Genomic DNA, 27,929 nt, shown 5'->3' with positions numbered 1-27,929 from the left:
TGAGCCCCATTTGGGACAGGAACCGTGTTTCCCCGACTACCTGGGATCTACCCCAGTGCTTCTACCTGTTAAGCGCTGCACGTACATCTTTACTGTGATTACTATTAGTCCAGCGGTGGCCATCTTCCCACAAGATTGTCAGCCTCTTGAAGGGAAGGACCGGCCTCAAGCCGAAACTCCGCAATGCCCCCGGCCATCTAGTCCAGCGCCCAGGGCAGCCGGTGACATGGGTGAGGCCCTGTGACTGTCGGGCAGCTCCCTCGTAGCCTATGGAGGTCATTGGACTGGGGTGAGTTTCCCAGAGACGATCTGCTCAGGGTTGGGGGACCAGCAGACCCAGGCCACCCCTGCTGCCTGGCCTGGTCATGGCCTGCCCCCCCCCCTCCATTCATTGGGTCGTATTTATTGAGTGCTTACTGTGTGCAGGGCACAGTACCAAGCACTTGGGAGAGGACAATATAACAATAAATAGACACATTCCCTGCCCACAACAAGCTTAGTCCTGGCAGATTTACGTGGTTGGCCTCAGGGGGGTGTCCATTCCCTCCCTCAGGGTGAGGGGCGGAAGGGGGACACGGGGCGTGGGAAGAGAGTGAAGAGGTGCCAAGTGAGGGGACCTCCGTGACTGTGGTGAAAACCGGGCGATGGATGGTGCCAGCCAGCCTTTGCCCCCGGGACAGACGTGCCTCTACAGGTGACTCCAGAGTGACTTTCCCGGCTCCCTGGAGCTCCTCTGACCCTGAGGTGGAGGAGAGGGAGGGAAGATAGACGTGGGGATCTGCAGCCGCCTTCCAAGGGGAAAGGGAGGCACCTTTGAGAGCACCAGTGAACGGGAGAGAGAGGAAGGTGGCATGGCCTCGGGAAGCCCCAGAAAAGTGGATTCAGGTATGGGACCTGGGCAGAGGTGCCTGGCCCAAAAGCCCAGGTCGGCGGGGTGATCTGTGGCCCCAGGCCCACACGAGGAGCTGTGGTGTGCGCGGGGACCAGCCATCAGTCGCAGGAAACTTAGGGAAGCAGTGTGAAAGCGGTCACTTGAAGAGCAAGGGGGACGCTGTTGCTTTAAGAGTGCCAGTGAAAGAGGGGCCACTGGAAACCGCTCAGCGGCAGCGGGGATGGGGACACGCAGCCGGCTAGGCGAGTGAAGGGGGAGCCGCGGTGGGCGCCCTGCCCCCGACGTGGCTGACCGGCAGGGCATCGGCGGGGACGGGCTGGCACCCGGCCATCGCCGAGGCGCAGGGTGACGGGGCCGGGGGAAGGACAGAGCGTGAGAGGGAGACGGGCGGTTCTTCCCGGACTCCGGTCGGCAGGAGGGTGGCGATGGTTAGATCCGGGGACGCTCCCCGCTTGTGTGCCGCTAGCCTCCGGGTGCCAGGGAAGGGGGCGTTTCTAAACCCACCCGAGCAGCGAGGGGGCAGGTGAGCGCGTAGGGGACAGAGGAGAGGGGATCTTGGCGGATTCAGCTCAGTCGGGGATGACGCCGCACGTGCCCTGAAAGTGCCGTGAGGAGACGGGGCGGCTGACAACCTGTTGGGGCCGGGGCTGGCGGAAGAGGATCGGTTGCTGTCCGAGAACTTGGAGGGGGCCGAATCGGCTGTCCCCGTCGCTCTTAAGAAGGCCACCGAGAGGGTCGTGCCGAGGTGGATTCGGACTCCGATCCCCGGTCGCTCCCCCTCCGAGGAGATGGAGAACGGAAGATTATCTGGTCCGGAGCAGGAGCTGATCCGGGAGAGCTGGCGGAGCGTGAACAGTAACCCCCTGGAGCACGGCATGATTCTGTTTACCAGGTAAGGGAGGGAGGGTGGGAGGAAGGGACAGAAGGAAAGAGGGGGCGGGGAGGCGGGGGGGTGTCGACGGGCCGGACCCACAGGTGGCACTGAGCCAGGCGGGATCTGGACAGGGTGGAGGGAGGCTCTTCTGGGTTGGGGAACGGCGGATCATCTCTCTCAGCATCTGCCCCAGTGCCAGTCCCTCTCTCCCAGGTAATTGCACAAAGCCCAGGGAGTGGGGAGACTCCCATCCCAACCAGGAGAGAGAGTCCTCTCCCTGGGCCTCCGCTCCACCCCACCCCCCTGCACTGCCTGAGGAGTCGTGGTCCCCTGGCAGGCCGGGAGAGCTCGCTCGGGCTTGGACTCCCCAGTGAAACTTTGCCAAGGGCCCGGGTTGTTTCGGAGGCAGGGGTGGTAAGGAGGGCATGCTCGGCCATCGGTTTTCTCCATTTCCCTTTCCCTGCTCATCATTCGAGCAGCCGTCTCAGTGTCTGGAGAGGATCCCCTCATCCCTCCATCCCCGCTCCCGCTCGGAGACTCTGCCCAGCGTTATCTGCGCCCAGCCTTAATTGTCTGTGACACGGCGGGCTCCGGTCCCAAACCTCCAGGAAGGGGATCATCAGCTCATTACAGGATTCAGCCCAGGGCAGAGGCCACGGGGCCCGAGAGATGGCAGCTCCGCCAGCTCCCGGCCTTTGCGAACGCCCCACCTTTCCCAAGACGCCTCCCGGCGGGGCGGAGGTGAGGAGGAGGAGCGGTTGTGGACGGGCCTCCTGGGAAGTTCGTCCTCTCGAGGGTTCCCTCTGGCATCCGGCAGGAGGGGCTGTGGGGCCGGGGGGGGACGGGGAGAGTGCGGCTCGGGTGTTGGACGGGGGACCGTCGGGCTGCCGCCTCTGTGGGGCCTGACCGAAGGAATGGGGGAGGCGGCCTTGGGGAAGTGAGGACTCTCCGTCCATCCGAGAGAGATCTGTCATCACCCACGGGTGAGTCACTGGCCCTGGGAAAGCACAGCCCCTTCTCTCCTGCCACTTGGCCTCGACCGGGGCCCCTGGGGACGGAAGCACCACCGCCCTCGGCCCGTGGGCCCGGTCGGCCCGGCCGACGAGGGGCGGAAGGAAGGCCGGGCTCCGAGGGACCTAGAGGAGAGCGAGCACCTGGCCAGGTCACGTTAGCGTAGCCGGCTCTGCCCCGGGAATAGCATCTGTTTAGATTCTGGAATGTAAACGGGTAACGTTTCCATCTTTATTATACACAACACCGTGGTGGCGGCGGCAGACACCCTCTCCCCGGCCTGGGGCCTCGGAAGGGTGGAATGGGGCAGAAGCGGGGTTGGGGAGGAATGGGCAGCCGCAGCTGCCCACCCCCCCACCAACTCCGAGAGAGAGAGCATCTGGTAGGAGCCAAGGGCACTGGGCCGGCTCCACCGCCCCCCGTGTCCCACCCCGACTCACTCTGTATTGCAGGTTGTTTGATCTGGAGCCAGACCTGCTGCCCCTGTTCCAGTACAACTGCAGACAGTTCTCCAGCCCCCGGGACTGCCTCGCCTCCCCCGAGTTCCTGGATCACATCCGAAAGGTACGGCGGGGGGGTGGGACGGGGCCCACGTAGACCGAGGAGCCGCTCGGAGCCCGGCGGCGGCCACTGCCGACCCTCCCCTAGGCCCCGCGCTGAGGCCTCATTGCCCTGTGGATGGGGCACGGGCCTGGGAGTCGGAAGGACCAGGGGTCTATTCCCGCCTCCGCCCCTCGTCTGCCGCGTGACCTCGGGGAAGTCACTTCGCTTCTCCGGGCCTCAGTTCCCTCATCTGTAGAAGGGGGATTAAGACTGTGAGCCCCATGTGGGACAGGGACCGTGTCCATCCCGATTAGCCTGGATCCACCCCAGTGCTCAGAACAGTGCTTGACCCATAGTAAGCGCTTAAATATCATCATTATTATGAATATTATTAAGCGGCACCATCCATCCTCCAGCCTGGAGTCCTGGCACCACCACGGGAGTCACCAGCCGGGAGCTGTTGGTACCGGTTCGAGTTCCATCTCCCCCCAGGGACTGTGCAGGGCGCATTTTGTCCAGTGGCTCCCCCCACCCCCTGCCCCTCTGCTTCCAAGCACCTCTTTGGGTTTTCTCCCAATTGCCGCATCAGTGGGGCGGTCTGGATGCAGCCCGGGACGATGAAGCCCAGATCCCTTCCGGGCCTGGCCATTTAATGGGAACTTCCCTCATGGCCAACGCGCCAGGTGGGGGTGGCAAAACGGCTGAGTAGTTCCCAGTTTGGCTGATGCTTGTTTCTGTTGTATGGCAAGGAAATAACCAAGTGACCGCACTCGGCGATACTGAGCACTTTCTGCATGCAGAGCACTGTTCTAAGCACTTGGGAGGGTACAGTCCAACAGAGCCGACGGTCACGTTCCCCATCCGCCATGAGCTTACGTTGTAGAGAACGAGGGCTAGCGTAGGGCCCAGCTCTCTTCCTCCCACTGAAGGGACGAAACTCCTTCCGTTTTCCCTTCGCCCTCCAGAAGGGAGAATTCCACTTCTCCATCAAGCTCATCTCCCGCCTTAAAGAAGTGAATCACTTCAGCACCCTTTGATCAGTGGTATTTATTGAGTGGTAGGTAGAGTACATTTAGGTTGGTAGATGTGACCCCTGCTCGTAAGGAGCTTACAGTCTAGAAGGGGAGACGGACATAAAAATAACTTCCAGAATGGCAGACTACAAGGGCCTGTTCACCGACGCGGCGGGATGGGTAAATACCGAGCGCGGTGACGCGGAAGGGAGGGCGGAAGGGGCAGACGAGGCCCGACTTCCCCACAGAGATGGGATTTTCGGATTCAGGTGGGGTGAGCCGCGGTCCGTCAGGCACGTGGCGGCAGGGAGGACACGGGCGAGGGTCGCGCGGTGCGACGGATGAGACGGAGGCGCAGGGAGCGGACTAGCAGGCGAGGCGTGCGGGCCGGACCCGGGAAGGTGGACCACCGCGGCCCGGGCCCATCGTCCACCTCTTGGGAGATGGCGGGGGGTGAGCACGGCCGGCCCTAGAGGCCTCTGCCGGCCAGCAGTCGCCCCGGGGGTCCTCTCGGGAGCCGGGCCTTCCTCCCGCTGACCCCGTTCCTCTCCCCTCCCAGGTCATGCTGGTCATCGACGCTGCCGTGATCCACCTGGATGACTTGTCTTCTCTGGAGGAATATCTCACCAACCTGGGCAGGAAGCACAAGGCCATCGGGGTCAAGCTCAGCTCCTTTTCGGTAAGGCCGGGGCCCGGTGCCACAGACACGCACAGACACCTTGCTCTACACCTGTGTCTCTCTGCTCCGGTCTCGCTACGCATCTCTGTCTCTACACCTGCGTCTTTAAGATGGCTGCGTGCCTCTGCGTGTCTCTACCCAGCTCTCTCTCCCTCTTCATGTCTCTGCTCATCTCTGCCTCCATCTATGTGCGCCTCTACATCTCTATGCTATGTATCTCTGCGTCTCTATACATCTCTCCATCTACGTCTCTATGGCCTGCCTACGTCTCTACATTTCTCTCCGCCTCTACACGTCTGTCTGCATCTCTAAATAGCCCTGTAGCCATCCCTGCATCTCTCTTATCTGTCTCTGTATGTCTCTACTTCTCTGTCGATTTCTACTCTGTCTCTACGACTCCATCCATTTCTGCACATCTCTGTGTCTGTCGGCATCTCCCTCTCCACATGGCTCTGGTGTCTCTGAACGCCTCTGTCTGCATCTCTACCCATCTGTCTGCGTCTCTATCTCTACGCGTCTGTCAACATCCCTACATCTCCGTTAACCTCTCTACACGTCCGTTGATGTCACTATGCTTCCGTCGACATCTTCCTGTCAAATCTCTCCACGTGTCTGAGTCTATGCGTCTGTCGACATCTCTATGTGTCTCTATCATTTCTACATGTCTAAACATCTCCTGCTGCCTGTACATGTCTCTGTCTGAACATCTCTGTTGATGAATCTACATATCTCGGCCGACACCTCTACATCTCTGTATGTCTCTCGACATCTGTCGATGTCTACACGTCTCTCAACATCTCTGTCGACATCTCTACACATCTCATTTGATGTCTCTATACATCTGTCAATGTCTCTACATGTCTCTGTCAATTTCTGAGTCTCTCAACATCTCTGTATCTCTACATGTCTCTGATAATTCTACACATCTCTCGATGTCTGTCAATGTCTCTATATGTCTCAACAGCTCAGATGTCTTTGTCAGTGACTCTACATGTCTCTGTCAACATCTTTTTGTCTACACATCTCAATGTCTCTACACATCTCTGTCTGTCTAACCTTTCTACACATTTCTAAATGTATTTCAACATCTCTCAACATCTGTCCTCTCTACACGTCTGTCATCTGTCAATGTCTCTGTCAACATCTCTATACTTTTCTGGATGTCTCTACATTTCTGTCAACATCTCTCCATGTCTCTGATGTCTCTACATATCTGTCATCTCTATACATCTCTCAATGTCTGCACACATCTCTGTCTAAACATCTTGGTGTCTCAGTGTTTCTGACCTCTCTACGTCTCTACACATCTCTGAAATCTGTACAAACCTCTCAACATCTCAACACATCTCTGTATCTTAATGTCTCTGTCAAGATCTCTACGTGTCTCTGTCTAAATATCTGTCAGTGTTTCTACATCTCTCTTAATGTCTTTCCCCTTCTCTCAGTCTCTACATATCTCTAATCTCGCTGCATCTCTGTCAGTGTCTCTGTTGACATCTACATTTCTCTGATGTTTCTAAACATCTCTCAATATCTTTTTCAACATTTCTGTCTCTTGATGTCATCTCAGCACCTGTCAGCATCTCTTGATGTCTCTGTAGATGTCTTTACACCTCTCTGTCAGTGTCTCTACACATCACTTGTTCTGTCTAAACATCTCTATAAGTCTTTCAATGTCTGATATCTCTGTCAACATCTCTGTCCATCTCAGTGTCTCTACATCTCAGATCTGACCACTCTACACATCTCTCAATGTCTCTGCATGCCTCTCTTGACATCTCTACACATCTCATTTTCTTTCTTTCTCTGTTGATGTCTCTTAATGTCTCTGTTGGCATCTCTATAATTCTCTCAGTGTCTCAGTGTTTCTGACCTTCCTACAGATCTCTGTCAACATCTCTACATGTCTCTCACTGACTAAACATCTCTCTCTCTGCCCTCGCTACACATCTCTGTTGATGTCTCAATGTCTCTGTCAAGTTCTCTATATACCTCTCTGTCGACATCTCTACACATCTCTCAATGTCTCTACATATCTCTGACGGTCTCTACATGACTACACATTTTTCGATGTCTCTGCCAACATCTGTCATCACTGTCTAAACATCTCTCTGTGTTTCTACATATCTCTGACATCTCTACATGTCTCTGACCTCTATACACCTCTGTTGATGTCTCTAAATGTCTGTCATCTCTACACCTGTCTGCATATTTCTGTCTCTACATGTGTTGACATCTCTACATGTCTTGACCTCTCCACACCTCTCTTCATGTCTCTGAGAATATCTCTGTTAACATCCGTCCTAACAGCTCTTTCAATATCTCTGACATCTCTACACATCTTAATGTCTTTCAACATCTCGATGTCATCTCTGCATCTGTCAACATGTTTCTACATCTCTTGAGCTCTCCACACATCTCTGCTGATGTCTCTACATGCCTTTCAATACGTCTCAATGTCTCTACATGTCTCTAACCTCTCTACCTCTATGTTGATGTCTCTCAGTGTCTGATATCTCTAGCTGCTTCTACAAGTCTCTATCCTCTACGTGTCTATCTCTGACCCCTCTATTCATCTCTGCCTAAACATCTCTACAATCTATCCATCTAAACATCAGTCAACATCTCTGTATTTCTCCTGATGTCTACGTGTCTCAACAGATGTCAACAGAGACATGTAGAGACAGCAGAAAGGTGTGGAGAGCTCAAGAGACATGTAGAAACAGCGAGAGATTGACGGAGGCAGAGATGACATCAAGAGACACAGAGAGATTGAATGTAGATGTCAATGGAGACAGATGTAGAAAGGTCAGACAGATGTAGAGAGGTCAGAGATATGTAGAGACATCGAAAGCTGTTTAGACAGATGTTAACAGAGACATTGGCAGAGACATCAAAAGATGCGTAGAGACATTAAGACATGTCGACAGATACGTGAGGAGGTCGAGAGATGTAGAGACGTTGACAGATGTTAAACATGTACAGATGAGTCATTTAGAGACATCAGTAGAGATGTGTAGTCAGGTCAGAGACATGTAGAGACATCGAGAGAGATGTTTAGACACATGTTGAGAGATGTTGACAGAGACATCAAGAAATGTATAGACATGTAGAGATGGCGACAGAGATGTAGAGATGCTAAGGTGTGGAGAGACATACAGAGATGTGGAGACATTGTCAGAGACACGTAGAGAGGTTGATAGGGACATTGAGAGACATCAGAGATACAGAGACAATGAGATATTTGTAGAGATGTTTAGGCAGATGTTCAGAGACATCAACATATGTAGAGACATTGACAGAGAGGTGTAAAAATATCGACAGAGACATATAGAGACATTGTGAGATGTGCAGAGAGATCAGAGATGTAGCGATGTGTCGAGATGTTTAGGTAGAGATGTTGACAGACATTGAGAGACAATGGCAGAGACATCAAGAGATGGGTAGAGACTTTAAGGGACATGCAGAAACACTGACAGAGCTATTTAGACAGACACGAAGAGATGTTGACAGAGACATGTAGAGATGTCAGACGTAAAGACACTGACAGATGTATGGAGAGGTCAAGAGACATGTAGCGACGAGGGATATAGAGATGTCGACAGACATGTAGAGACAGAGAGATGGGTATTGATGTTGACAGATATAGAGATGACAGACATTTAGAGACATCAAGAGAGATGTATGGAGAGATCAGAGAAATGTAGACATTGAGTCATGTAGAGATGAGAGACGTTTAGAGAGATGTGTTGAGGAAGGGTGACACACATTTAGAGACATCAACAGAGGTAGGTAGAGAGGTCAGAGACAGACATTGAGAGACAGGCAGAGACACCGAGAGATGTGTAGAGACAGAGAGATGGAGACAGACATATAGGCATTGAGAGACATGTAGAGACCGAGACATGTAGAGATGCATAGAGAAGTCAAACATGCAGAGACATTTACAGATATCTAACAGAGATGTGGAGAGGAGAGACATGTAGAGAGATTGAGAGATGTGTAGAGCAGTCAGGGGTATGTAGAGACATTGAGGAAGATATTTAGTTGGATAGAGATGTTGACCGAGACAGAGACACTGAGAGATATGTAGAGATGTCAAGATACTGACAGAGACTTTGAGAGACATTGGCAGAGACATCAAGAGATGTTGACAGAGATGGGTAGAGACATTGAGAGATGTTGATGTAGAGACACTGAGGCGTGTAGAGGGTGGGGATGTCAGCAGAGATGTGTGAAAAGCTCAAGAGACATGTAGAGAGATGATGACATCAAGAGATAATGAGAGATGTCAGAGACGTAGATAATTAGAGACGTTGAGAGCTATTTAGACAGAGATGTTGACAGACACTGAGAGACCCTGGCAGCGACATCAAGAGATGTTAACAGAGACATGCAGAGACACTGACAGATGTTTACAGAGACATTAACAGAGATGTGTAGAGACATTGAGAGATTTACAGATTGACAGACTTAGAGACAGAGAGATATCAGAGACAGTCAGAGATATGTAAAGACATTGAGAGAGACGTTTAGACAGATGTTGACAGACATGTAGGGATGTTGAGACAGACATGTAGAGACACTGAGAGACTTGTAGAGGACAGACATGTAGAGGCATCAAGAGATATTTACAGAGATGTAGAGCCACCTGAGACATTGAGATGTGTAGAGACGTCAGCAGAGCTCGAGACATGTAGAGACATCAAGAGATATTGACAGATGCAGAGCTGACATCAAGAGACATTGAGATGTTGAAAGAGACACCGAGAGATGTTTAGAAACTTCAGAGAAATGTCGATGTCAACAGAGACACTGACAGAGCTGTAGCAAGGTCAGAGATATGTAGAGACATTGAGAGATGTTGAGAGATTGACAGAGACATCAAGAGATATGTAGAGACATGTAGAAACACTGACAGATATTTAGACAGTCACGAGATGTTGACAGACACTGAGAGACAGATGTGCAGAGACGTTGAGAAAGATCTGTACAGATTTCAACAGAGACATGTACGGACGTAGAGAGGTCAGGAACATTGAGACACCAGATTTTTAGACAAAGATGTTTAGAGACATTGAGAGATGGTTACATAGCTGTTGAGAGATACGTAGAGATGTCAGACATGTAGAGACATCAAGAGATGTACAGAGATGTTGACAAATTTAGAGATGTTTAGGAAGGTCAGACAGCGACATGGAGAGGTGTGTAGAGACATTGACAGATATGTGTGGAGAGGTCAAGAGATGTAGAGACATCAAGAGATGTTGACAGATATGGAGATGTCAGAGACATGTAGAGGCTGAGAGATGTCAACAGAAACACAGAGACAGATGTTTGGAGACGTTGACAGATGTAGAGATGACAGACATCAACGGAGATGTATAGAGAGGTCAGAGACATTGACAAAGATGAGAGGCATCAAGAAATGTGTAGAGACTTAGAGATGCTGACAAACATGTAGAGATATCAAGAGAAGTATAGAGGTGTATTGACAGATGACAGATGTGTAGAGAGGACAGAGATGTGTAGAAAGGTTAGACAGACATTGAGATGTGTAGCAACATCAAGAGATGTTGACAGATGCAGAGATGTCAACAGAGACATGTAGAGACAACAAGAGATGTATAGAGATGTTGACAGAGACGTGTAGAGATGTCAGAGCCATCAGAGATGTGTAGAGATGTCGAGACAGAGAGATGTTTAGACAGACGTATAGAGGTGTTGACAGAGATGTAGAGATGACAGACATTTAGAGACATCAAAGTAGAAGTTTAGAGAGGTCAGAGACATGTAGAGACATTGAGAGTCATGGAGAGATGTCAACAGAGACACTGTGAGATGTTTAGACAGAGATGTTGAAAGATGTTGACAGACATGTAGAGGCATTGAGACATAGACATGTTGAGAGATGTGTAGAGACAGCAGAGTTATGTAGAGATCAGAGAGATGTTTAGACAGATGTTGAGAGACGTTAACAGACATGTAGAGATGTCGACAGAGATATGTAGAGTGGTCAGAGACATGTAGAGACATTGAGAGATATGTTTAGACAGATGTTGAGAGATGTTGACAGGCATGTAGAGACCGAGAGATTTGTAGAGCTGTCAGCAGAGACACCGACAAATGTGCAGAGGGGTCGGAGACATTGGGAGATGTGGAGAGACATGGAGAGATTTGTAGAGATATTGAGAGATGTGTAGGGCAGTCAGAGATATCTACAGCCATTTAGACAGGCATGCTGAGAGTTGTTGGCAGAGATGTGGAGACATTGACGGAGGCAGCAGAGCTGTTGAGAGACATCCAGAGACATCGACAGAGACATGTAGAGATAGAGAGATGTTGAGAGACATTGAGACGTAGAGAAATCGAGATGTTTAGAGAAGTTGAGAGACATGTAGAGACGTTGAGAGATATTTAGAGACCTCAAAAGATGTGTAGTGAGGGCAGAGACATTGAGAGATGTTTAGACAGATGTCAACTGACATGTAGAACATTGAGAGACACGTAGGGATATTGACAGAGATCTGTAGGGAGGTCAGAGACACTGAGATGTATAGAGACATCAACAGACCTGTAGAGAGGTCAGAAACATTGAGAGACACCAAGAGAATGATAGAGATGTCTATAAAGACATTGAGAGACATCAACAGAGATACACTGAGATATTGACAGAGTGTGTGGAGACATCGAGGGATGGAGGCAGACGTATTGAGACATTGAGAGGCCCGTAGAGATGTCGAGAGACATGTAGAGACACTGAGACAGATGGAAACATGTAGGGGCATCTAGAGATGTCAGAGACACTGAGAGACGTGTAGGGCAGAGATGTGTAGAGACATTGAGAGATGTTAACATAGAGCTGTAGAGACACGTAGAGATGTTGACTGAAACATGCAAAGACACTGAGAGACATCAAGAGATATGTAGAGACATGAAGAGACATGTAGAGACACTGACAGTTTAGTTTAGACAGAGACATGAAGACAGAGATGTGCAGAAATGTCGACAGACACGTAGAGACATTGAGAAAGGTATACAGATGTTGACACAGAGACTGACAGATGTTGAGACATGTAGAGGTCAGAGACGTAGAGACAATGAGACAGAGATGTTGACAGAGACATTGAGACATGTAATGATGTCAAGATACATGTAGAGATATGTAGAGATGTTTAAACAGAGAAGTTGATGGAGACATTGAGAGACATTGGCAGAGACATCAAGATATGTAGAGATGCCAGACATGTAGAGACATTGAGAGATGTGTTGAGACAGAGGTTGTCAGACATTTAGAGACATCGGCAGAGACATGTAGAGATGTCAGGCATGTAGAGACGTTGGGACAAAAGGAGACGCAGAGACATCGAGAGATGTGTAGGGAGGATAGAGACGTGTAGAGACATTTAGAGATGTTGACAGATGTCGGCAAACGTAGAGCCATCGAGGGACGTATAGAGATGTTGACAGAGACATCGACGGAGAGGACAGAGACCTTGAGAGATGCTGACGTCTCTGTACACTTACCTCTTTTGATGTGTCTGCACGTCTCGGCGTGTCCGTCTCTCCCTGTCTCTTGACGTCCCTCCACATCTTTCCCCGTCACATTTTTATTTTTACAGTCTTTGCTAAGCACTGACGTCTCTAAACGTAATAATATTAAATTTGTGGTATTCGTCAGGCGCTTACCGTGGGCCAGGCACTGTACTAAGCGCCGGGGTGGAGTCAGGCAGTTCGAGTCCCTGGCCCGCGTGAGGCTCACGGTCTCGGTCCCCATCTCACAGATGAGATGACATCTGTCTGTCTCTACATCTCTGCGCCTCTCCACATCTCTCTCTACCTCTGTTATTCCACACGTCTATCTCTTCAGTCTGTTCTTGCATCTCTGCTCATCTCTTTACGTCAGTCTGCACCTCTTCCTCTCCGGATGTCTCTACATCTCTACAGATCTGTCGACTTCATCTCTGTATGTCTCTGCCCGTGTCTCTGTCCCTGCCTGTCAGTCTACATTTTTGTTCATCTCCCCGGTTACATCTCTGTACGGCCCTATATCTCTGCCCGTCTGTTTACATCTCACCATTTACATCTCTGCACATCTCTCTCTACCTCTCTCTGACTGTCTCTCTCGGTCTCTACACATTTCTCTGGCTACATCTCTGCATATCTCTTCCCGTCTCCACCTCTAAACGTCTCCGTCGATGCCTCTAGGTCCTTCACATCTCTACACGGCTCCGTCTACATCTCTGAGACTCCCCTTCGCGTCTCTCCGGCTATGACCCCGTCCCATCTTCAGTGATACTGAGCGCTTACTGTGTGCAGAGCACTGAATTAAGCGTTTGGGAGAGTATCCTACAGCTGAATTGGAAGAAGCACTCCCTGCCTACAATGAGTTTACGGTCTTGAGGGGGGAGACGGCATTGATAGAAATAAACGATTGATAATATATAATTTAAAGATCTGTTGGTACGTGAGTGCTGTGGGGCAACTATCAAATGCCCGGAAGTTGCAGATCCAAACGGATAGTCGAAGCAGAGGGGAGAGAAAACCAGGGAAAAAAGAGGGCTTCATCGGGGAAGGCCTCTTGGAGGAGATGTGATTTTTACATCCACATCTCTCTGTCTCCACATTTCTCTGGCTATGGCTCTGTGCCTCTACATGTCTCTGACTACATCTCTGCAGCCTATCTACACATCTAGGCCTCCACTGTAAAATGACTACATCTCTGCAGCCTATCTACACATCTACCTCTCTCACTCTACACCTCTCGACTGCTAAGCTCCTTGGGGGCAGGGAATGTGTCTCTCTCTATCGTACTGTACTTTTCCCAACTGCTTATAAGGTACAGTTACAGTGCTCTGCACACAGTAAGCGCTCAATAAATACCACTGAATGAATCCGCCTCTCCACATCTCCGCTTCCCTGTCTACAGCTTTCTGTTAATCTCGGTCTTTATGCTTCTGTCTGTACCTCTGCATCTTTCTTCATTCATTCGTTTATATTGATCGAACACTTACTGTGTGCAGAGCACTAGAGAAGCAGCGTGGCTCAGTGGAAAGAGCCCGGGCTTGGGCGTCGGAGGTCATGGGTTCGAATCCCCGCTCTGCCACTCGTCAGCTGGGTGACTGTGGGCAAGTCACTTCACTTCTCTGTGCTTCAGTTCCCTCATCTGTAAAATGGGGATTAAGACTGTGAGCCTCACGTGGGACCACCTGATTACCCTGTATCTACCCCAGTGCTTAGAACAGTGCTCCGCACATAGTAAGCACTTAACAAATACCAACATTATTATACCAAGTACTTGGGAGAGTACGATGTAACAGTAAACAGACACATTCTCTGCCCACAACGAGCATGTCTCTATCTCTCTACATCTCTATCTGTATACCTCCATACATCTCTGGCTTGGTCACTATGTCTCTGGAGAAAGAGTTTGGCCTAGTGGAAAGAGCACAGGCCTAGGAGTCAGAAGGACCTGGGTTCTAATCCCAGCTCTGGCACTTACTGCTGTGTGACCTTGGCACGTCACTTCACTTCTCTGCGCTTCAATTACCTCATCTGTAAGATGGAATTAAGACTGTGAGGCCCCATACGAGACACGGACCGTGTTCAACCTGATTAGCTTGTAATAATAAAAATGATAACAATGATGGTATTTGTTAAGTGCTTACTATGTGCCGAGCACTGTTCTAAGCGCTGGGGTAGATATAAGGTAATCGGGTTGTCCCACGTGGGGATCACAGTCTTCATCCCCATTTTACAGATGAGGTAACTGAGGCACAGAGAAGTGGCTTGCCCAAGTTTTCTACCCCAACACAGTCCGGTTAACAGTAAATACTTAAATTCCATTAAAAAAAAAATCCCTCTGGGATACAACATCTGTCTCTAAACCTCTACATGTCTCTTTCTATGCCTGTACACTTCTATTTAGGTCTGTGTGTCTACCGCATTTCCTGGTCTACACTGCTACGTTTCTACATCTTGGTCTACACATCTGCCTATGTTTCTCCGCCTCTGTGTCTCTCTGGGTCTCTATACATCTTTGTATGTCTCTCTGGCTACGTCTCTACGCACCTCCCTCTGTGGGTCTCTGGGCTTTCCATCTCAACACATCTCTGCCTGTTTCTATACTTCTATTTGGACTTTGTCTCCACATCTCTCTGGCTAGCTCTCTATGTCTCTACATCCCAACATGTCTCTCCGACTGTGTCTCTATGCCTTCGTCTGTCTCTGCAGTTCTCTCTGGCTACATTTCCACTGCTTTGGCTATATATAATAATGTTGGTATTTGTTAAGCGCTTACTTGTGCAGAGCACTGTTCTCAGTGCTGGGGTAGATACAGGGTAATCAGGTTGTCCCATGTGAGGCTCACAGTTAATCCCCATTTTACAGATGAGGGAACTGAGGCACAGAGAAGTTAAATGACTTGCCCATGGTCACACAGCTGACAAGTGGCAGAGCCTGGATTTGAACCCATGACCCCTGTCTGCCTTGCCTCCACGCCTCTATGCTTCTCTTTGTCTAGGTCTCTTTGGCTACATCTCTACCTCATCTCTCCACATCTGTGTCTCTACAGGTCTCTGTGGCTACCACTATGACTCTAGGTCTCTACCAGTCATTCATTCATTCAGTCATATTTATTAAGCACTTACTGTGTGCAGAGCACTATACTAAGCACTTGGAATGTACAATTCGGCAACAGATAGAGACAATCCCTGCCCAACAATGGGCTCACAGTCCAAACGGGGGAGAGAGACAAAACAAAACAGGTAGTCAGGTATCAATATCATCAAAATATATAAATTGAATCGTAGCTATATACACATCGTTAATAAAATAGAGTAATAAATAATATAATAAATAATAACTCTACACAGCTATTTTTATAGATATGTTTCTTAACCTCTACGTCTCTGTCTCTAAACATCTCTCTGTCCCTACGCTGCTCTGCACATCACTGGCTACATCTCTACGTCTCTACACACGTCTCCGGCTATGGCTCCACACGTCTCCCTGGCTACCTCTCTGTGCCTCTACCTGGGTCTCTATGGGTCTTTTCATCTACATCTCTGCGTGTTCATCTGTTTATGTCTCTATAACGCTACCTCTAAGCTTCTATCCCTCAATCTGTGTCTCTCTGTCTCTACATGTCTCTGGCTAAGTCTGTACGCATCTGTCTGGCTACGTCGTGACCTGCATCTACGTCTATCTCTACCCTTCTGTACGTTTCTTCATGTCTCTGGCTACATCTCTCGGCCTCTCCCTAGGTCACTACAAATCTATCTGCCAATGTCTCTACATCTGTAGAAGCCTGTCTACCCTCCCTATGCCTCTGTCTCTCAATCTACATATCTAAACTTCTATCTACATTTTGGTGGCTCTCCGTGTCTCTCTGGCTTCGTCTCAATGGCTCTGTTTCTCTACACTTGTCTCTGTTTGTCTCTACATCTGTCAACATTTCTGCACTTCTGTGTCTCCCTCTCCATATATCTGTATGCCTCTGTCTCTACACGTTTCTCTGGACAGATGTCTCTGACTACTTCTCTCCTATTCTGTTCATCTCCATACGTTTCTCTCTGGGGGTGTTGAGGAAAGGTCACCGGCCCCAGAAACCGTGGAGGGAGGGAAGAAGGGGAGAGTGGAGGGAAGATGTGACCTGTCAGATGAGGAAGCAGTCTGGGATTCTTCCAAGCCGGTCTCAGCTCGAATGGGAAGGCCCCCTGTCCTCGCTCCATCCCCGTGGATCCGTGAACCGCCCAGGTTGGGGGGTGTCTCCGAGGTCTATCCGTCGCACGGGCACGTCGAGTTGGCGAGCCGCTGCCCGTCCGAGCGCTGGGATCCAAACATTTGTCCTAAGTAGAAAAGCTGGGAAAATGCAGCATTTCTTGTGAGAAGTGGGCGGACGCTGGGCCGGAGGAGCTCCTCAGCTGTTGCCCGCCGACCTCCGCTGGGGGGGTCAGGTGTGAGACCTCCCCGGGTGGGCCCAGGCTAGGCCAAAGAGCCGCCCCCATCCCTCCTTATCCAAGGGAGAAGAGCAGCTCCACCCATCCAGCCATCATTCTGAGCAGGGGGCAAGAAGGGGGCAGGGGTTTTAAGGTCCGAAAACCACCTTTTTGGGTCTCTTCGGCCCTGACGGGAGCCGCTCAGGCCTGGTCGGCAAACTGAGCTGAAAGAGTCTGGCTCAGAAACTGGACTTCTCCTCTCCACCCGCCGTCCCCTGTCCTGTGGCCTGGGGGCTGACTCTCCCACGCAGGGCAAGCCCAATGGTAGAGGAGGAGACGTGGGACCCAACCGGGACATACTTGGGGGGTTTCACGCTCTGTGGCGGGTCCCCCCACTCGCCACCTCCACTTTTTCTGGTGGAGCTGAGGGGAAGGAGGTTCACGGCCAACTCTAGAAGCAGCGTGGCTTAATGGATAGAGCCTGGCAGTCAGAAGGACCTGGGTTCTGATGGCGGCTCTGCCACCTGTCTGGTCTGTGACCTTGGCCAAGACACCTCACTTCTCTGTACCTCCGTTACCTCATCCGTAAAACGGAGATTAAGAATGTGAGCCCCTTGTGGGACAGGGAGGGAGTCCAACCCGATTCGCTCGGTATCCACCCCAGCGCTTAGTACGGTGCCTAGCACATAGTAAGCGCTTAACAAATACCACAGTTATTATTATTGTCTAGGGGTGTCCTAGAGGAGGAGCCAGTTGGGCCGGGGAGGAGCTGGTTTGGGGGTAGGGTGCGGCGACCCCATTCCCTCCAGCCCCCAGACTGACCTGTGCCTGTGTCGCTTGCCTCTGCAGACGGTGGGCGAGTCCCTGCTGTTCATGCTGGAGAAATGCCTGGGCCCCGCCTTCAGCCCTGCCACACGGGAGGCCTGGACCCGGCTCTACGCGGCCGTGGTGCATGCCATGAGTCGTGGCTGGGGCGGGGAGTAGAACCCAGCACCCCCTCTCCCCCAGCTTCCCCAGCTCTGCTCTCAGCCCCACACACCCCGCCTCAGTTGGATGTGCCTCCCCATCCTTCCTAGGATAGACCACCCTGGGTTCCCTTCCCCCACCACCCCCAACCTTTGCCATGAATGCCTCCATCAAAGGGGCTCTAGCCGACACCACCACTCCCCTTCTCCTATGTCCCTCCTATCCTGGCCTGCCATGCACCTAAGGCTGCACAGACCCAAAGCAGGAGATGGGTGGAGGAGAAGTGCATTCTCCTCCAAGGAGGGAGGTCTGGGGCTGTGCCGCTCAGCTCCCCGTTAGGTCCTGGCCGGATCGCTCGGGTTTAGGCCCTCTCTCGGTCTGCGCTGAAGCTCAGTGATAGCTGCTGCCTTTAATTTCTGACCCGGGGGGAGCGGGGGATACTCAGACACGAATCAGAACCAGAGAGATGGGACCAGGCCTGAGGGTGGGGAACGGGGCCACCCCGGGCAGTCCCTAGATCAGGAAGATCCCTGACCCCCATCCAGGGCATTCATTTATGGTGCCCCTCACCACCACCACACCACCACCTCCTCCTCCTCCTCGAGCTTTTTACCCTTTCTTGTCATTCCTTTTTCGCTCTTCCTTCCTTCTTCAGGGGCAGGAAGCACCAGCCCTGACTTATGCTCCTGCTTGGCCTGGAATAGGGCTTATAAGGGAGGTTTCCACAGAGAATGAGGGGGAGCCCCCATCAGCCTCTCTGCCCATCCTCCTGTCTCAGCTGCTGCAGATGCAACAGGGACAAAGGGAATGGCCCCTCTGGCGCAGGGAGAAGGGAAGGGAGACTCTGCCTGCAGGCCATGAATGGGAACTTGGGGGTGGTGGGGAGTGCCAGTTTTCCTGCCCGCCCTTGAGCCGGCATCCCCATCCCTCCTCCTGCCACCATAGCTTTGACGTCTGCTGTGTGCCATGGTCGCATCAACCCTCTGCCAAATAAAGCAGCTCTCTGTGTGCACCTCACCTACCTGCCTGAACTATTCGTCTCGGAGGGGCAGGGTGGAAAGGACGGAGGGCCGGGAGAGGGGCAGAGGGCAGGGCCCAGTCCCAAAGGCTATCTTGTGGGAAGCTGATAATGGAGAGTAGCCTCAGCTTTGACTAGACACCCTTTTCTGGAGCACAGGCCTTACCTTCTCTTGCACGTGGACTCGCTGGAGAAGAGCATGCTACTCGGGGGTTGAGGGGTGAGAAAGTGGGAGCTGTCTGTGGAGGCCTTGGCAATGTCTTCTGTGCCTCGGTTTCTCCAGCGCGTGGGGGTCCTGGAGCCCAAAATGGGCGGCAGAAGAAAACAGGTGCTCCCAGCTTTTTCCGTGTGCCCTGCTTTTTGGCTCCGCTGTTATCCCCAGAACCAGTTTTCAGCGTCAGGATCTGCGAAGGGGGTGGGGGTTAGGGAGGAGGAGGGTGTGTGTGTGTGCGTGTGCATGTGTACACACACGTTACTCACGGAATGGATCCTTCCAGCTCCGGGGGTCCCGAAGACAGCACCATGGAAACCAACCACAATACGACCGTCCCTTCAAGGGTTGGGTGACGTCTGGAATGGCAGGGTCTGACTCGGTTCCTTCTGCTCCAAAACAGCTTTTCCAGTTGTTTTTCCTAACTCCTGAAAAATGCCTTGTGCGTCCCTTGCATCCTCTCGTCACTGAATGCCATCGAGCCATGAGAGAAACCAACCGATGGGTGACCTTGGCCAGGTCCCACGGGTTCCTGTGTGACTACGGCTGGGATATATCTGGGACCTGGATCGGCCCTGCTCCGTGGGCTAGGGGAAGAGATAGAGGTGTGAACTAGGACAGATGTAAACAGTTAGAGCTCCCAAGGTGGCGGGGCAGGAGATGCTGCCTTGGGCAGTCAGGATGGGGTCCAGAGAGCTGGGACTCCACAGTCCCTCCCCCGACCCCCAACCCGTCTTCTCGTGGTGTCCCTTGGTAGGAATGGGTTGGGTGGTGTGTCCGAGGCCAGCCTGCTTCCGGCCCAAATCCTCTGGTTGGGATGTGGACCTGGGGTGGGCCCGGTCCCCGGCTCGACCCCCCGCAGTCCTAGCATCGTGGACCCCAGAAAAGCCAGATGAGTTCTGGCCCTCCTCCCCCTCCCGCAAGGGGTTCAGGTTGCTCCACATGGCATCGTGGGGGGCTGCTGGGCCCCATGCCACCCGAAACCCCGGCCTGCCGGCAAGGGACCACATCTGGGGGTAGGACGTGACCATCCGGGAGCAGGTACCACCCGAAGCTCAGCTGAGCCAGGCCGGGCCTGCCAGGGCTACCTCCAAGGCCACTGTCAGGGAAACAGAACACCTTCCCTTGTCTTCTCCCAGGCCCAGCCTGGGCAAACTCCTCTCACTAGACTGGAACCACTCTGACCTTGGGCAAGTCACCTTGCCACAACCCTGTCCGCCCGCTTCGCCCCTCTCATGCCAACCTTCTCACTGTACCTCAATCTCGCCGCCACCCTCTTGCTCCTGTCTTGCCTCTGACCTGGAACGCCCTCTCTCCGCAGAGCCAACAATGACCTTCCCTCCATTCAAAGCCTTATTGCAGGCACATCTCCTCCAAGAGGCCTCCCCTAAGGCCTCCTCTCCTCTTCTCCCACTCCCTTCTGCATTGCCCTGACTCGTTCCCTTTATTCATCCCCTCTTCCAACCCCACAGCACTTATGCACTGTAATTTATTTATATTAACACCTGTCTTTCCCTCTAGATTGTACGCTTGTTGTGGGCAGAGAATGTCTCTTATATTGTCATCTCCCAAGCGAGGTACAGTGTCCTGCACACAGTAAGCGCTCAATAAATAATAAATAAAAGCACTCAATGACTGACTCCAGTCCATCCAGGCAGGGCCCAGAGGCTGGCCGCCCCCTGCCCATCTCACGTTGGGCTTCCAGCGGGATCTCTGACCCTGAAGTCACCCCGACTCCTCAGCAGGTAGGACAAGGCTGGAGAGCCAAGGGCCTGGAAAAGCTTCGGTTAAAGTTCAGGCCCAGGACCTGACCACCTCACTGGTCTTGCCTGAAACACAAGACCAACCTGAGACAAAGGATCATCTCTCCACCCAGTGGCTCGTCTGTAAGTACTATTAACAATAATAATAACAACAACAACAAATACAATCATCATGGCTTAGTGGAAAGAGCACGGGCGGCGGAGTCAGAGGTCGTGGGTTCAAATCCAGGCTCCACTTGCCTACTGTGTGACCTTGGGCAAGCCACTCAACTTTTCTGGGCCTCAGTTACCTCATCTGTAAAATGGGGGTGAAGACTGTGAGCCCCACATGCGACAACCTGATTACTTTGTATCTACCCCAGCGCTTAGAACGGTGCTTGGCACACAGTAAGCACTTAACAAATACCATAATTATTATCATTATTATTTGTTAGGGGCTTACTATGTGCCAAGCCTTGAAGCGGGTATGAGATAATCAGGTTGGATCCAATCCCTGCCTCACAGGAGGCTGACAATCTAAGGGAAGAGAAATAGCCTGGCCTAGTGGATAAAGCACGGGCCAGGGAGTCAGACAACCTGGATTCTAATCCCAGCTCCCGCTGTGTGACCTGGGACAAGTCACTTAACTTCTCTGTGCCTCGGTTACATCATCTGTAAAATGGGGATTAGGACTGAGCCCCATATAGGACTTGGACTGTCCAATCCAATGTTTGTATCCACCCCGGTGCTTAGTATATAGTGCCTGGCACATAGTAAGCGCTTAGCAAATACCATAAAAAAAAGTGTGGCGGGAGGGGGGAATGGGGGTAGTGAATCCCATTTTAAATAGGAGGAAACTGAGGCAGAGAGCAAAAGCTGCTTAAGGTCACACAGCAGGCAAGTGCCAGAGCGGAGATTATAACCCAGGTCTCCCAGCCCTGGGCTCTTTCCAGCAGGCCAAATGACTTGTCCCATCTCCCTGGTTGGCTAAAGGAGGGTTCTCATTCTACCCGGGGAGGAGCTGCAGGGTGCCACATGACAGAGTTGCCTGCGTTGGATGACCGGGAAGAGACCGAGTGCTCCGGTGCCTGTGGCAACAGGCAGGCACCTCCTCCCAGAGGCCTTGAGCTGGGGCAGACAACTGCCTTTTGAGATCCAACAGCTGGGCAGGTAGACAGGGGCAGGAGAGTAGGCCGTGGGCCTCCATCGGCCCACCAGTGACATCCCAAAGCTTCCCCAAGAATGGATGGAAACATCTCAGGGTGAGGTGGAAGGAAAGGGTGAAATGTGACCTCTCTGAGCCAGCCCTGCACCCTCCCATTGGCACTGGCCCTGGGCCCACTTGAGGCAGATGGCATTATCCCCCACCTCCACCCTCTTCCTCCTCCCCATCTGCCCCCCTCCTCCACCCCTGCGGGTCGTTCTCTTTTCCAGGGCAGGGTTGGAGGGACTTGCACCTCAAACCAGTACCAAGCCCACCCTTGGCCTCAGCTCTCTGTCCCCCTTTTTCCCCAAGAGACCACCCACTCCAGCCCCGTGCGAAAGGAGGGAAAAGAGAAGGGTCCGTTTGGCCTCTATCCCACAAGCCACGTGAGGTACCTTACCTGCCTGCTGCTTCCCTAGCAGACGTGAGCCTGGCTCCCACTCCCAGCTGCGAGCGCTCGGACTCCAGGTGTCCAGCGCCCCGGGTTCCCGATGGGTTCTGGAGACACCGACACAATGACAGGCAAAGCTGCTTGGCGCTCCCAGCTGACAGCCTCCCACCTGGGCCTTTGTTCCTGAGGTTCCCAAACTTCCCCTCAGGGATGAAGGGAAGACCGCCAGGGGGAGGGTGGGAGAGGAGGAGAGAGGACCAGCCAATGGTCCACCTTGGGCGCTGCAGGGTTTCATGTTCCCCACGGGCCTCTCGGACTGTTGGGGAAAATGGGGCCGTTTCCAGGCAGCCCGTCAACACAAGGTCAGAGGCCGCAGCACAGAATTTACAAGCAAGCGGGAGGAGGGACTCGTACCTTCAAGCTGAGCACAGTGCCGTGACGGGGTCAGACAGCTCGGCCGGGCCGGGCAACCTCTCAGACGTCAGACAAGAGGCACCCCACGGGGACACACGTGTTGGATGGAGAGGGCCTGGGGCGGGCCCAAATGATTTACGTCCACTGAACCTTGGCAGCCCCCAGTTCACGCTGCCCTAGCCAGGCCTCCCTATCTCGCATCTGCCACTCTCGGGTTTTCAAAGTCTGTTCCCCAGGAGCCCAAGATGATCCCGAGGAGAGGTCAGCAAGGGAGGTGACGGCAGTTTCTCCTCAGACCACAGTGGCCCCTTCCTTCCAGGGCGGGCACAGATCAGTTCCTGCTCCCCGGGCCTGGGTGGTGGCTGATGGATGGGGGGAGGGAGGTAAGTTGGGAAGCTGTGCTCCAGCCCAACTCCAAACACCCCACCTTCGGGATGCTGGCCCTGGACTTGGGACTGGGCCTTGGAGACCAAGCCTCAAATTCAGTATTTCATTTTTCTCCTCTGGTGGCTTTGAAATAATCCCCATAGAGATGGAAGAATCTGCTTCACGGGATCATTTAAGAAATAGGACAGAATCTCCTCTGACTGGATGTTATTTATGTGCAATTCTTCCCAGTGATTGGGGGATGGATGGGATAGACTGTAAGTTCCTCTTAGGCAGGGAACACTTCTACCAACTCTGCTGTATTGTACTCCCCTAAGTGTGGTCTAGACACAGTAAGCGCTCAATAAATATCATCGATCGATTGACTGACCGCACCTTCCACAGCGGTGGCTTGCGTTCTGCCTCCATCTTACATTCTTCCCCATCTCCTCCCAGCTGGGACGCTGTTGCCCGGAGGCAGAAGAAGAACATTTTTCATGTCTCACCTCCAACCTGGGGCTTACAGCAGTAGCAGGAAAGAATGAGACTAGGGCATCCCCCTCCAGACCTCGGGCACTTGTGCAGAAAGAAAGGGGAAGAGGGTCTCGGAGGGATTGTCGCCGCAGCAACTGGGCAAGGAGAAGAGCAGAGAAAAATTGGGCCACGGGCCAGCATCAGCCCTGGAGGGCAATACGCCGGCCTCTTCTCCTAGCCTCCGCGGAGGGGAGGAACTGGAAGACACGTTCCTTTGACATAGCACACCGCGGCCAGTAGCGTCTGCCACTTACCTCCTTCGTGGGAACGGGAGGCTGGAGGCCTCTGGGAAATGGAGCTCGTCCCGGGCCCCAGTGCTCTTCGGCAGGTGGGTGTGCTGAATGGGGACACAGCTGGCTCCGACGGGCGGCATCCGGCCCGCGGCTTTGGAGGGGGCAATCCCGGGGTCGGGGAAGTCGCTCCGCCCAGGTGAGGCAGGCGAGGAGAAGGCAGTCCTAGCTTCCCCCGGGTGCGACAGAATCTGGGCCCGCTCCCCGCCCTCTCCCGGCCCACACACACAGCCAGAGGAGGGGCTGGGCGCAGTTGGTTTATTCAAGGCACGGTCATAGCGATAAATAACAAGAAGGAACGGAACTCTGGCACATTCCGACAGTGGCGGCGCCTAAGGGGGAGTCGGACGCCACCCCAGAGCCCCCAGCGGACACGAGGATGCTAAACAGGCACTTTGCTTCCAGAGACACGGCAGAGAGAGGCGGGAGGGGGCGGTGGGGCCTGCGTCAGGTATGGCAGGAGAGCAAGAGTCCTGGGAGGGTTCCACGGGGACAGTCAGTCCAAGCAGGGTCCAGACATCATCGGCATTCCCCACGACACCCCCGCCCCCAGTCCCCGAAGAAGTAGAAATGGCCAACTGTACTCAGACTTGCCTAAGTGCTGATTGGAGGGAAAGGAGCAAACAGGTGTCGGAGGGTGGGGTCAACCAGGACCTGAACTAAATGGACAGATTTACCCTGGCAGAGGAGGGGCTGTGACCGGATGAAGGCGGGGGTCGGGGGGAAAGATGGGGCATGGATGCAGAGGAAGAAGCAGGTGGGAGAGGAGGGGTTAAGGGTGCACACGTGCAGTGAGGAGTTGGAAGACCGAGGGAAAGGCGGTTGGGGGGAAAGAAGAATGTGTCAGAATCCAGAAGCCTGGGAGCCCACTGCTTTTCCTTCTCCTCGGAGCTGGACCTGACCCCGTTAGCCTACTGGGTGATGCTGGAAGGAGTCTAAGTGAGCCCGGGCCGCCAGTTAGGGCCTGCAGTTCAGAAAGTTAGGAGCTCAACGGGAGATTAACTCAACCCTCAACCAGCAACTCGAACCCCGACGGGGTGAGTCATGGGGAGCGGGGAATAGGATAGTTCAGGGACAAGGAGCACCGAGTGAGTCTATGGAACGGCAGAGGCCTCAGAAACGGCCGTGGGCCCGGCTGGCCCCTCTCTGCCAGGCCACGGTGCACCTTGTCTAAGATGCTTCTGAGGCGACCGGTCCAGGTCCATAAGCCCAGGACTCTGGAAAGCGTCCAGCCCACGATTCCCCGGCTGCTTTGGCTTAGAAAGGAAGGCTCACCTCGCTCCGGGCTGGGCTCCATTTTGACCGTTGGGGGCCCGAGAGGCCATCGACCCACTTCTCCCTACCCCAAGCCATTGACCGTTGGGGGAGGAGGAGGGAGAGGGGGGGCAACGGTTGCCAACCCTGCCTGGGAGCCTAGCATAGCCAGGGGCATTGACCCAGGGGCAGCCCGGCTCCTCCTCAGCAGCCAGGTTGCCCGGCACTGGGTCGGCAGCAATGGGGAGACCCCTGCCGGGCTCCAGAGTCCCAACGGACATGGAGAGGTTGATCCCGGGGGGCCGGTTCTAGCGGTGCCATAGTGCTTGCCAGCTGGGAGGCAGGGCCTGGCTGAGGGAAGGAATGCAAAGCAGAAGCTGAGGTCCTTTCCCAGGTTCCCCCCCGGTGTCAAGCTCCCAGAGGAATGCTCTGTGGCAGGGGAGAAGAGCGGACGGACATGGGACTTTCCCTGCGGAGCCCTCGGCCCGGTCCTCTGGGGCACGAACCCAGCCTGTCCCCCGAGAGCTTCCAACACTGCACAGTGCTGGGGAGCTGGGCTGAAAAGCCCCAGAGGGCTGAGGCCCCCGTGGCCCAGATCAGGCTCGGGGAAGCAAGTCTACAGATTACTGGAGTTCCCCGGGTCTGGGACGCTACCTCTCCCCACCCCAGGGTGGAACTGAGTCCCGCTGCCCCCTCTCCCCCGCCTCCCTCGCTCACCATTCAGCTGAGCGAGAATCTCAAGAGGAGGGAGGGAAGAGAGTGAGGGGGTCCCCCCATCGGGGCTGGGGTCAGACAGGCTCACCCCAACATGAGCAAGCCCAGGGGCTCCTTTTCCCTTCCAAACCATCAGGTTGCAGGGGTGACTGTTGCCTTCCTGTCTCCCCTACACCGCCAGCACTGAAAGCACAGAGAGCTGAAAGACAAGAGATCTGGTAATGCAGGAAATGCGAGAAGCCACCCTGGTGCTGGGCTCATGCCCACACCCACAGAAGGTCATCCCTGACGGAGAAGAGGATGGCAAGGAGAATGATTAGGGGACCAGGACCTCCTTCTCCCTCACGGACCCCTCAAGGAGGCATTGCCGGGCAGCTCCTGCTTACAAGGTGCCTTCAAGGTGAGGACAAGACCTAGAACCCCCTTCGCCGCTGTCCTAGTCTGGCCCGCTCTCAGGAGTCTGAGGCTGAAAAGGGCAAGAGGGCAGGGGAGCCTCTTCCAGGGTCCAGGGATGGGCCCTTGGGCTCGCTCCCTGCAGTCGGCCTCTCTTCCCGTTGGCCTATCTCTGGGCCAGAGGAGGCCCAGGAGAACGAGCGACCCAGTCCCTGGGGAGTCCGCGAGGGGAGGTGGGGGCGGGTCCAGAGGGCTGAGTTCTTCCCCGAAGGCTTCCAGGAGGAGCCGGCCGGTGCGGGATGGCAGAAGTTGAGGGAATTACTGTGTCTTTAATGAAAAGACCTCTAGGGAACTAACTACAGGTGACTCCCCAGTCTCACCTCCCAGCCCCGGGGAAGTCTGGGCGGCGGGCACAGTCCCCCATCCCCTTCACGGCACCTGCTCTCTGCTCTCTCTCGGCTCTGCCGCGGGGCGCAAAGACGGCTTGCTCCGCTGGGTTCTTCTTCTGGGATGACTTCTACTCCCAGGAGTCTGAGGGGAGCCTCTCCTAGCCACTCGTCCTGCTGGCCTGGCTCCACTGCTCCCTCAGGCCCGGGGAGGCAGAGGTCCCCGGGCAGGGGTGGGAAACAGGTCGGGAGGGGTGGGATGGGATGTAGGGGAGCCAGCACAGGGACTGCAGAGGCTGCTGGGAGTTGAGAACAGTGGACAGGAAGCAGTTGTTCCCTTGGCTCTCTCGGGGGCCTCTCTCTCTCTCCCTCCCTGTCTTGTACTCTCCAGCCCCGCTTCAGGGAGGAGAGAAGCCAGATCTTCTGTCCGGTTGCTGACTGCCTCTCCCTTGGGCCGAGGGCCATCAGGATCCCCGTCCAGGCTCCTCCGGTCTCCCGTCAGCCAGCAGGGCCGGACCCTCCCCTCCTGCCAGTGCCCAGAAACAGCAGCACGATTCAAGATGGAGGCTTGGGAGGATGAGGCGGGTAGGAAGAAGGCAGAATCTCTCTCTCCCCCTTTCTCCCTCTCTCCTGCACCCTTCCTGTCCTGCTCACGTTCTGCCTGGCAGGGCCAGGCAGCAGGAGAGGCTGGGTCCTGGCTAGTGGTAACGGGCCTGGCTCTCCCGCTCGGCCCCCTCCTGGAAATCTTTCTGGGCTCCCTCCAGCTCCGTCTCGAGGCTCTGAAGGCCGTTCTCCTCCTCCTCCTCCTCCTCCTCCTTCTCCTCCCCACCTTCCAGGGCTTCCAGCTGGCTGCCCATGGTACCGTAGGACTGATGAGCAGGGGAGGTGGCGGGCGTCAGGCTCATCTCTGGCTCCTGCAGCACTGTGGCCACAAACACCTGCTGATAGCGGCGGGGAGGAAGAAGGGTAGGAGGGACTCAGATTCAGGGCTAACCTCACCAATCGCACTCCTACGGCACACTGCTCCCCCACCCCGACAGCTTGGTGATAACAATAATAATAATTATGGTGTTCGTTAAGCGCTTACTACGGGCC

General features: G+C 53.8%; 2 protein-coding genes and 1 long non-coding RNA gene across 14 annotated transcripts in view; 1 reads left to right on the top strand and 2 right to left on the bottom strand.

Moving 5' to 3' along the window:
• The first annotated feature begins 1,044 nt into the window (after positions 1-1,044).
• Positions 1,045-18,934, top strand: NGB (neuroglobin). Its single transcript, XM_001508367.5, has 4 exons — positions 1,045-1,784; positions 3,230-3,341; positions 4,893-5,012; positions 17,801-18,934. The coding sequence occupies exons 1-4, from the start codon at positions 1,681-1,683 to the stop codon at positions 17,933-17,935; spliced, it is 471 nt and encodes a 156-aa protein (XP_001508417.2). The 5' UTR covers positions 1,045-1,680; the 3' UTR covers positions 17,936-18,934.
• LOC114815025 lies at positions 4,878-20,554 on the bottom strand. Of its 2 annotated transcripts, none has more exons than XR_003762811.1 (3): positions 19,102-20,554; positions 16,666-16,874; positions 4,878-4,964 (listed from the first exon to the last, which is right to left on the bottom strand). It is a non-coding gene; the product is annotated as an uncharacterized LOC114815025 (long non-coding RNA). The 2 variants fall into 2 exon arrangements; XR_005659906.1 differs by lacking the exon at positions 4,878-4,964 and adding an exon at positions 14,139-14,178.
• A 3,777-nt stretch (positions 20,555-24,331) lies between these two features.
• TMEM63C (transmembrane protein 63C) overlaps positions 24,332-27,929 on the bottom strand; it is a 95,235-nt gene continuing 91,637 nt past the window's right edge. For 9 of the 11 annotated variants that reach the window (XM_029074694.2, XM_029074685.2, XM_029074678.2 and 6 more), the window contains one exon: positions 24,332-27,775. In XM_029074694.2, the coding sequence (XP_028930527.1) occupies positions 27,533-27,775 (243 nt within the window). In that variant the 3' untranslated portion in view covers positions 24,332-27,532. The remainder of the gene's footprint in view (positions 27,776-27,929) is intronic. The other 2 variants (XM_029074750.2, XM_029074764.2) reach the window with 1 other exon arrangement.

Source organism: Ornithorhynchus anatinus, chromosome 1, assembly GCF_004115215.2.
Source record: "Ornithorhynchus anatinus isolate Pmale09 chromosome 1, mOrnAna1.pri.v4, whole genome shotgun sequence".
Taxonomy (NCBI): Eukaryota; Metazoa; Chordata; class Mammalia; order Monotremata; family Ornithorhynchidae; genus Ornithorhynchus; species Ornithorhynchus anatinus.
The sequence above is the reverse complement of the archived record's forward strand: the minus strand, read 5'-3'. Positions and strand labels throughout refer to the sequence as shown.

Excerpts from the sequence above, each read along its gene's own strand:
- NGB (XM_001508367.5), top strand. The coding sequence starts at position 1,681 with ATGGAGAACGGAAGATTATCTGGTCCGGAGCAGGAGCTGATCCGGGAG. Across the intron at positions 1,785-3,229 it reads GGCATGATTCTGTTTACCAG|GTTGTTTGATCTGGAGCCAG; the intron begins GTAAGGGAGGGA and ends TCTGTATTGCAG. Across the intron at positions 3,342-4,892 it reads TCCTGGATCACATCCGAAAG|GTCATGCTGGTCATCGACGC; the intron begins GTACGGCGGGGG and ends CTCCCCTCCCAG.